Here is a 10,465-nt window from a genome sequence, read left to right as displayed (position 1 = left end):
GGCGTTAGTACAAATAGTACAGGTCTCATCCTCTGAATCAGACATGTTTAACAAACTAGCAAATAAACTTGCAACTTGGAAATAGTATTCAAGTAAAATACAATGAAAAAAACGAACTGTGCTTAAGAAGCACTGAAGATATATAACAGTTGAAATCAATAAACTTTGTAAAACAAAACGCAATTTAGCAAAGGCTTGTTCCCATTAGCAAAGAATAACTAACCCTGAGGCATAAAAAAGTTAAAGAATAAACGTTTTTTATCACAGTCAAACTACAATCTCACAGCTCTGTTAGATTACTTCCCTCAAACAAGCTTTGAAGATCCCTGAGTTCTGTAGAGATAAACCGGAACATGCAGGAAAAAACAATGAGTTTCTGACTGAAATTTTTGATGCGTAGCAAAAGCGCCAAAAAAAGGTCCCACCCCCTCACACACAACAGTGAGAGAGATCAGTAAATTGTCATAATTAGATCCAGCAACTGCCAAGTGGAAAAATAGTGCCCAAACATTTTATTCACCCAGTACCTCAGAAAATGAAAACGATTTTACATTCTAGCAAAAACGTTTAACATAATTAAGAGTTATTAAAAAGTCTGTTGCTTTGCAATTAGGCTAAAGTCTTATATACATAGTGTAATTCCAGTGAAGTACCATTCCCCGGAATACTTAAATGTAAAATATACATACATGATATTATGTCGGTATGGCAGGATTTTCTCTTCAATTCCATTGTCAGAAAATAAAAAACTGCTACATACCTCTTTGCAGAATAAACTGCCCGCTGTCCCCTGATCTGAAGTTTACCTCTCCTCAGATGGCCGAGAAACAGCAATATGATCTTAACAACTCCGGCTAAAATCATAGTAAAAACTCTGGTAGATTCTTCTTCAAACTCTACCAGAGAAGGAATAACACACTCCGGTGCTATTAAAAAATAACAAACTTTTGATTGAAGAAATAAACTAAATAAAATCACCATAGTCCTCTCACACATCCTATCTAGTCGTTGGGTGCAAGAGAATGACTGGGGGTGACGTAGAGGGGAGGGGCTATATGCAACTCTGCTGGGTGAATCCTCTTGCACTTCCTGTTGGGGAGGAGTAATATCCCAGAAGTAATGATGACCCGTGGACTGATCACACTTAACAGAAGAAAAAGTAATTGGAAACACATTAAGGGAAAAACAATTTTATAGTATACTGTCCCTTTAAGGCAAAATGTATCATGATTGCTGGCTGACAGGTTTCATAAGTAGTGATCCTGTCTACCTGCAACTGCCAAATCACTGCTGCATAAAGTGGCAAACGTAACATTGCACAAGAGCTTTCTTGTGCAATGCTGCCTAATGCTCTCGCACAACCAATAGCACAAGAGCAGGGCATGTCAATCAATCTGAACGAGCAAGTGTCGGGGTGATTGATCACACCACTTCTGAGGTGCAAAAGGAGCAGTTTCTGCTTCTTATATTTCTGGCTGCATTCCACATAGCCTCAGAAGCTGACAATGCAGCTTAATACATGTAATCCTTAGTCACTTTAAAGGGACAGTCTACTCAAAATAAAACTTTCATGATTCAGATAGGGCATGCAATTTTAAACAACTTTCCAATTTACTTTTATCATCAAATTTACTTTGTTCTTTTGGTATTCTTTGGTATTCTTTGTTAAAAGTGTTAATGCTAATTTCTAAGCTCTTGAAGGCCACCTCTTTTCTCAGTGCATTTTGACATTTTTTCACAGCTAGACAGCAATTGTTGATGTGTGCCAAATAGATAATGTTGCACTCACTCCTGTGAAGTTATTTATGAGTCAGCACTGATTGGATAAAATACAAGTCTGTCAAAAGAACTGAGATAAGGGGGCAGTCTGCAGAGGCTTAGATACAAGGTAATCACAGAGGTAAAAAGTATATTAATAGAACTGTGTTGGTTATGCAAAACTGGGGAATGGGTAATAAAGGGATTATCTATCTTTTTAAACAATAATAATTCTGGAGTAGACTGTCCCTTTAAAATGTAAAATGTGATTGCCATAATTTTATATAATTATGAATGCAAAGGCAGCTCATTTAGTTATATTTCTCTGACGTTTTCCACTTACAATTTAAGGACTCTTTGGACAATTCCTCATTTTCATCAAAAAAGGCTCCAGATTCTGTGCAGTCTTGTGCATATCTCAACAGTGCTTGTGCTTCTGGAGTTTCTTGGTAAAGAAGAACATTGCTAATATTTTAATATGTAGTAAAAAAAAACAACTAGCGTGCACAATAGATTTATAAAATATATCTAAAATATGTCATTTATTGGCCAATCATATCCCAGGCTCAATGTAAATCAATGATTAAAATAGCTTTATTTAAAAAAAGTTTTGTCAGTACCTACCTGGATTTGTTGTGAATATAGTTTTTGATATCACAGTTGCCACCATAGAATTTCGGAAGGTATCATAATTTATTCGTACATCAGATGCGAAAATTACTACACATAAAGAAAATCTTTTACATTACTAACTCAATAGTCATCGCACATCTACATCATATGTGTAAACAATTTTCAGATAAGTAGCAGCACATTTTTTGTTTTAAAGGGATTTAAAACCCAAAATGTTTCTTTCATGATTCAGATAGAGCGTGTAATTTTAAACAACTTTCTAATTTACATCTATTATCAATTTTTCTTTGCTCTCTTGGGCCTAGATTTGGAGTTCGGCGGTAAAAGGGCTGTTAACGCTCCGCGGGCTTTTTTCTGGCCGCACCATAAAATTAACTCTGGTATCGAGAGTTAAAACAAATGCTGCGTTAGGCTCCAAAAAAGGAGCGTAGAGCATTTTTACCGCAAATGCAACTCTCGATACCAGAGTTGCTTACGGACGCGGCCGGCATCAAAAACGTGCTCGTGCACGATTCCCCCATAGGAAACAATGGGGCTGTTTGAGCTGAAAAAAAACCTAACACCTGCAAAAAAGCAGCGTTCAGCTCCTAACGCAGCCCCATTGTTTCCTATGGGGAAACACTTCCTACGTCTGCACCTAACACCCTAACATGTACCCCGAGTCTAAACACCCCTAACCTTACACTTATTAACCCCTATTCTGCCGCCCCCGCTATCGCTGACCCCTGCATTACACTTTTAACCCCTAATCTGCCGCTCCGTAAACCGCCGCAACCTACGTTATCCCTATGTACCCCTAATCTGCTGCCCTAACATCGCCGACCCCTATGTTATATTTATTAACCCCTAATCTGCCCCCCACAACGTCGCCGACACCTACCTACACTTATTAACCCCTAATCTGCCGAGCGGACCTGAGCGCTACTATAATAAAGTTATTAACCCCTAATCCGCCTCACTAACCCTATCATAAATGGTATTAACCCCTAATCTGCCCTCCCTAACATCGCCGACACCTACCTTCAATTATTAACCCCTAATCTTCCGATCGGAGCTCACCGCTATTCTAATAAATGTATTAACCCCTAAAGCTAAGTCTAACCCTAACACTAACACCCCCCTAACTTAAATATAATTTACATCTAACGAAATTAATTAACTCTTATTAAATAAATTAATCCTATTTAAAGCTAAATACTTACCTGTAAAATAAACCCTAATATAGCTACAATATAAATTATAATTATATTATAGCTATTTTAGGATTAATATTTATTTTACAGGCAACTTGGTATTTATTTTAACTAGGTACAATAGCTATTAAATAGTTAAGAACTATTTAATAGTTACCTAGTTAAAATAATTACAAATTTACCTGTAAAATAAATCCTAACCTAAGATATAATTAAACCTAACACTACCCTATCAATACAATAATTAAATAAACTACCTACAATTACCTACAATTAACCTAACACTACACTATCAATAAATTAAATAAACACAATTGCTACAAATAAATACAATTAAATAAACTAGCTAAAGTACAAAAAATAAAAAAGAACTAAGTTACAGAAAATAAAAAAATATTTACAAACATAAGAAAAATATTACAACAATTTTAAACTAATTACACCTACTCTAAGCCCCCTAATAAAATAACAAAGCCCCCCAAAATAAAAAATTCCCTACCCTATTCTAAATTAAAAAAGTTACAAGCTCTTTTACCTTACCAGCCCTGAACAGGGCCCTTTGCGGGGCATGCCCCAAGAAGTTCAGCTCTTTTGCCTGTAAAAAAAAATATACAATACCCCCCCCCCAACATTACAACCCACCACCCACATACCCCTAATCTAACCCAAACCCCCCTTAAATAAACCTAAAACTAATCCCCTGAAGATCTTCCTACCTTGTCTTCACCATCCAGGTATCACCGATCGGTCCTGGCTCCGATATCTTCATCCAACCCAAGCGGGGGCTAGACATCCACTGAAGAAGTCCAGAAGAGGGTCCAAAGTCTTCCTCCTATCCGGCAAGAAGAGGACATCCGGACCGGCAAACATCTTCTCCAAGCGGCATCTTCGATCTTCTTCCATCCGGAGCGAAGCGGCAGGATCCTGAAGACCCCCAGCGCGGAACATCCATCCGGACCGACGACTGAACGACGAATGACGGTTCCTTTAAGGGACGTCATCCAAGATGGCGTCCCTCGAATTCCGATTGGCTGATAGGATTCTATCAGCCAATCGGAATTAAGGTATGAATTTTCTGATTGGCTGATGGAATCAGCCAATCAGAATCAAGTTCAATCCGATTGGCTGATCCAATCAGCCAATCAGATTGAGCTCGCATTCTATTGGCTGTTCCGATCAGCCAATAGAATGCGAGCTCAATCTGATTGGCTGATTGGATCAGCCAATCGGATTGAACTAGATTCTGATTGGCTGATTCCATCAGCCAATCAGAAAATTCCTACCTTAATTCCGATTGGCTGATAGAATCCTATCAGCCAATCGGAATTCGAGGGACGCCATCTTGGATGACGTCCCTTAAAGGAACCGTCATTCGTCGTTCAGTCGTCGGTCCGGATGGATGTTCCGCGCTGGGGGTCTTCAGGATCCTGCCGCTTCGCTCCGGATGGAAGAAGATCGAAGATGCCGCTTGGAGAAGATGTTTGCCGGTCCGGATGTCCTCTTCTTGCCGGATAGGAGGAAGACTTTGGACCCTCTTCTGGACTTCTTCAGTGGATGTCTAGCCCCCGCTTGGGTTGGATGAAGATATCGGAGCCAGGACCGATCGGTGATACCTGGATGGTGAAGACAAGGTAGGAAGATCTTCAGGGGATTAGTGTTAGGTTTATTTAAGGGGGGTTTGGGTTAGATTAGGGGTATGTGGGTGGTGGGTTGTAATGTTGGGGGGGGGTATTGTATGTTTTTTTTTACAGGCAAAAGAGCTGAACTTCTTGGGGCATGCCCCGCAAAGGGCCCTGTTCAGGGCTGGTAAGGTAAAAGAGCTTGTAACTTTTTTAATTTAGAATAGGGTAGGGAATTTTTTATTTTGGGGGGCTTTGTTATTTTATTAGGGGGCTTAGAGTAGGTGTAATTAGTTTAAAATTGTTGTAATATTTTTCTTATGTTTGTAAATATTTTTTTATTTTCTGTAACTTAGTTCTTTTTTATTTTTTGTACTTTAGCTAGTTTATTTAATTGTATTTATTTGTAGCAATTGTGTTTATTTAATTTATTGATAGTGTAGTGTTAGGTTAATTGTAGGTAATTGTAGGTAGTTTATTTAATTATTGTATTGATAGGGTAGTGTTAGGTTTAATTATATCTTAGGTTAGGATTTATTTTACAGGTAAATTTGTAATTATTTTAACTAGGTAACTATTAAATAGTTCTTAACTATTTAATAGCTATTGTACCTAGTTAAAATAAATACCAAGTTGCCTGTAAAATAAATATTAATCCTAAAATAGCTATAATATAATTATAATTTATATTGTAGCTATATTAGGGTTTATTTTACAGGTAAGTATTTAGCTTTAAATAGGATTAATTTATTTAATAAGAGTTAATTAATTTCGTTAGATGTAAATTATATTTAAGTTAGGGGGGTGTTAGTGTTAGGGTTAGACTTAGCTTTAGGGGTTAATACATTTATTAGAATAGCGGTGAGCTCCGATCGGAAGATTAGGGGTTAATAATTGAAGGTAGGTGTCGGCGATGTTAGGGAGGGCAGATTAGGGGTTAATACTATTTATGATAGAGTTAGTGAGACGGATTAGGGGTTAATAACTTTATTATTGTAGCGCTCAGGTCCGCTCGGCAGATTAGGGGTTAATAAGTGTAGGCAGGTGTCGGCGACGTTGTGGGGGGCAGATTAGGGGTTAATAAATATAATATAGGGGTCGGCGGTGTTAGGGGCAGCAGATTAGGGGTACATAGGGATAACGTAGGTGGCGGCGCTTTGCGGTCGGAAGATTAGGGGTTAATTATTTTAAGTAGCTGGCGGCGATGTTGTGGGGGGCAGGTTAGGGGTTAATAAATATAATACAGGGGTCGGCGGTGTTAGGGGCAGCAGATTAGGGGTACATAAGTATAACGTAGGTGGCGGTCGGCAGATTAGGGGTTAAAATTTTTAATCGAGTGGCGGCGATGTGGGGGGACCTCAGTTTAGGGGTACATAGGTAGTTTATGGGTGTTAGTGTACTTTAGGGTACAGTAGTTAAGAGCTTTATGAACCGGCGTTAGCCAGAAAGCTCTTAACTCCTGCTATTTTCAGGCGGCTGGAATCTTGTCGTTAGAGCTCTAACGCTCACTGCAGAAACGACTCTAAATACCGGCGTTAGAAAGATCCCATTGAAAAGATAGGCTACGCAAATGGCGTAGGGGGATCTGCGGTATGGAAAAGTCGCGGCTGCAAAGTGAGCGTTAGACCCTTTAATCACTGACTCCAAATACCAGCGGGCGGCCAAAACCAGCGTTAGGAGCCTCTAACGCTGGTTTTGACGGCTACCGCCGAACTCTAAATCTAGGCCTTGGTATTTTTTGTTGAAAAGTAGGGGCGTAAGCTTAGGAGACGGCCCATTTCTCAAGCACTATATGGAAAAAGTTTTGCAAGAATGTTATCCGTTTGCAAGAGCACTAGAGGGCAGCACTACTTCCTGCCATGTAGTGGCCAAACACATACCTAGGTATCTCTTCAATAAAGAATATCATGGGAACGAAGCAAATTTGATAATATAAATAAATTGGGAAGTTTTTTTAAATGTTATGCTCTGTCTGAATCCCCAAAGAAAACATCTGGTTTTCATATCCTTTTAATGGAGCATATTTTAGATAAATAAAAATATATCTGTTACAAAAACCACACAAAATTAGTAACGTGTACACTTCATTAACACAGTTGGTGAAAAATGCTATTTACAGAAAAAAGAGTAGCACTGTGTGTTGCAGGTTATGAGAGGTGGAGGAGTAGTCTGGGTCAGATAAAATTCTCGGGGCTTTTCTGGTTCCCAGGCTTTGGGGCCGATTTATCATGTGTCTGGCGCAGATGATCTGCTGAAGCGTTCATGTCCGCCAGACATTGGTAAATGCCGACAGCATACGCTGTCGGCATTTATCATTGCACAAGCAGTTCTGGTGAACTGCTTGTGCAATGCCGCCCCCGGCAGATTCGCAGCCAATCGGCCGCTAGCAGAGGGTGTCGTTCAACCCGATCGTATATGATTGGCCGGATTGCTGTCCGCTGCCTCAGAGAAGGTGGATGAGTTAAGGATCCGCTGCTTCTTAACTGCTGTTTCTGGTGGGCCTGAAGGCTCGTGCGGAAACAGGGGTATACGGCCCCATTCGGGCCGTGATAAATCGGCCCCTTTATGTTTAACACCACTAAAATAACGTCATTACCATTTTGTGTAAAATTACACAATTTAAAGGGACACAGTACTCAACATTTTCTCTGTTCTATCTAAAAGACAACATTTTGATAATTATGAATGTTCCCTTGATGAATAAACTAACTTTTTATGTGGCACTTGTCCCTATAGGACAATAAGCAATAAAGTCACAGCTGCAAACTTTTTGTTAGTTTAAATTTATTTTATTTTACTTGTTTAACGCAAAAATATGTTTAACATGTTTAACTTCTGCTGTTTCATGAACATGTTTACAAAGTTGAATGTTATGTCCCCTTTATTAAAGGGACATAATACTCATATGCTAAATCACTTGAAACTGATGAGTATAACTGTAAAAAGCTGACAGGAAAACTGACCTTATTCCATGATATGCAGTTCCTTTGGGAATCCTTCACATATGACAACAATATTCTTACATGAATATTTTTCTTTTTAAACTGACCACTAGTGTAGTGAATAACCAGAGCACAGGTATGTGAGACTACTTTTGTTCCTCTTCTTTCTTTATATTTTCTTTCTTTTTATTTTCTATGCTTTTAATAGCTTAATTTGTCAGTTCCTTGTTTAAAATTTTTATATTAAGCGAGACCACCAGTGACAAGACCTCGTTATCTACAACTTGAGCTACCTCCCACTTTCAGAGGAAAGTTAAATCCCATTTTGCTCATCATCAAAGACAACTTGGGTGTGACCTTGCACCTTTCAGAATGCTGCACTAAGATCTTTGGACCCCCCCAAGACCATAGCATTGATGAGAAGAAACTTAAAGCTCAGAGCAATAAGGGAGATACATTTGAAAGCTCTAAGATTAACTTATGTTGTTTGTCACTTGCTTTTTGTCCTTTCCCCACCACTTGCATGTGGTTGTTGTATTTGCATTTATTATGTATAAAATAAACCAATAAAAAATAAAATATTAAAAAAAAAAAAAAAAAAGCTGACAGGAAAATATCACCTGAGCATCTCTATGTAAAAAAGTAAGATATTTTACCTCACAATTTCCTCAGCTCACCAGAGTAAGTGCTGTGTAAACAGTTATACTTCAGCTGCTGTCCAGCTTCAGGAAAGAAAAAAAATGAAGAAATGAATCAGCATCAACAGTGCTGAGGTCATTAACTCTTTTACTGTGATCTCATGAGATTTGACTTAAATAATTCTCATGAGATTTCATAGTAAACTTCCTTAAACTGAATAGGGAAATAACATGAGTGTGCACGAGGCTCACTCCCTTGCAGGTCCCAGGACAGGCATACTGATTTGCTGCTTAAAGTCCTTTGCAATGGGGTTTGAATACTTAGGACATTTTGAAGTAGAATATCTTTCTTTTTTACATAGAGATGTTCAGGTGATATTTTCTAGTCAGCTTTTTACAGTTATGCTGCATCACTTTCAAGTGTTTCAACATTTGGGTATCATGGCCTTTTAAATAAATGATATGCACAGTTGGTAAAGAAGCATACAACTATAATATACCTGTTTCACACGGTACCCAGGTTTGTGCTACTTGGATGGCTTCATTGTCCCAGCTAAAAGGAAAAGAAACATGATCTTACAATGCCAGATTTTAAAAGGCTAAAAGTGTTGGGTACAATAGCAAGATGGTAGAAATAAAAATGCCTAATGAAAAAAAGGAGACTTAAAGTGAAGGTAAAGTTGCACCATATGAAAAGCAGGATTTGAAAGATCAATAAAAATAAACATAAGTTTAATTCATATTTTTTTTTCATTTTGAATAATAAACGATATAATGACATTGCAAACCTTAAATACTAGAGTTCAGCGTAATGCCCGGCTCTGTGTTACATATTTTGTTATGGTGACGTAAACGCCGGCATCCAATTGAAATCCTGGCCATTAGGTGTCCACTATTGTAGACAAATCGCCCCCTCTATCTACAGCGCATGCCCAACACAATGCGCACATCTTAGTTAATAGGGAGTGAGCCTGGCTGCTTACCTAGAAAGCGGGTGGGGCCGCTTTCTACATGGGATAGAGCACTTACCAGGAAGTCAAATCGAGGGTGGAGCGACGGTGCTGTCAATAGCAAATGTAATATATAAAAAATATAATTTTACAATAATTTTTTTTTTTATTAAAAGTTAGCGTTTTCATATATTAGCGCATAGGCTACATATATGAATGATCCGAGAGCCGCAACTTTACCTTCACTTTTAGGGCTCCATGTACTAAGAGGCGGGCGGACAGCTTCTTAACTCACGAAGCTGTCCGCCCGCCTCCGCTACACACGGGCAGCGGATCTATTGATCTGCTTGCCCGTATGTATCATTACACACTCAGCGGAGTGTGTAATGCCCGCCCCTTCAGTCGCGCGACCAATCACGCGACTGAAGGGGCTGTCAATCACCGAGAGCGAGCGAGCTCTCGGTGATTTTGCTTCGCCACCTAAGAGGTGGCGTAGGGTGTAGGAAGCAGCGGTCTAATGACCGCTGCTTCTTACATTGCGGGAAGCAGGCTCGCATATGCGAACCTGCCCCGCAAAGGCTCCGGAGCAGCTTTCGCTGCTTCGTACATGGAGCCCTAAGTCAAAATTAACAGCATCTAGCAAATATAAGAGAGGCGCCTCATGTGTATCAGTCACCAAATAGACAAATCAGATCAGAAAATGTCAAACACAGTGTACTCACATTTCCATAG

General features: G+C 39.1%; 1 protein-coding gene across 1 annotated transcript in view; it reads right to left on the bottom strand.

The window, feature by feature from the left end:
• Positions 1–2,069: 2,069 nt before the first annotated feature.
• LOC128644307 (meiosis-specific with OB domain-containing protein-like) overlaps positions 2,070–10,465 on the bottom strand; it is a 127,730-nt gene continuing 119,334 nt past the window's right edge. Inside the window, exons 8-10 of the mRNA XM_053696974.1 lie at positions 9,284–9,336; positions 2,383–2,478; positions 2,070–2,203 (exon numbers count right to left, since the gene is read on the bottom strand). Of these exons, the coding sequence (XP_053552949.1) occupies positions 2,070–2,203; positions 2,383–2,478; positions 9,284–9,336 (283 nt within the window). The remainder of the gene's footprint in view (positions 2,204–2,382; positions 2,479–9,283; positions 9,337–10,465) is intronic.

This window comes from Bombina bombina, unplaced genomic scaffold (genome assembly GCF_027579735.1).
Source record: "Bombina bombina isolate aBomBom1 unplaced genomic scaffold, aBomBom1.pri scaffold_870, whole genome shotgun sequence".
NCBI lineage: Eukaryota > Metazoa > Chordata > Amphibia > Anura > Bombinatoridae > Bombina > Bombina bombina.
This window is presented reverse-complemented; position numbering and strand designations above follow the sequence as displayed.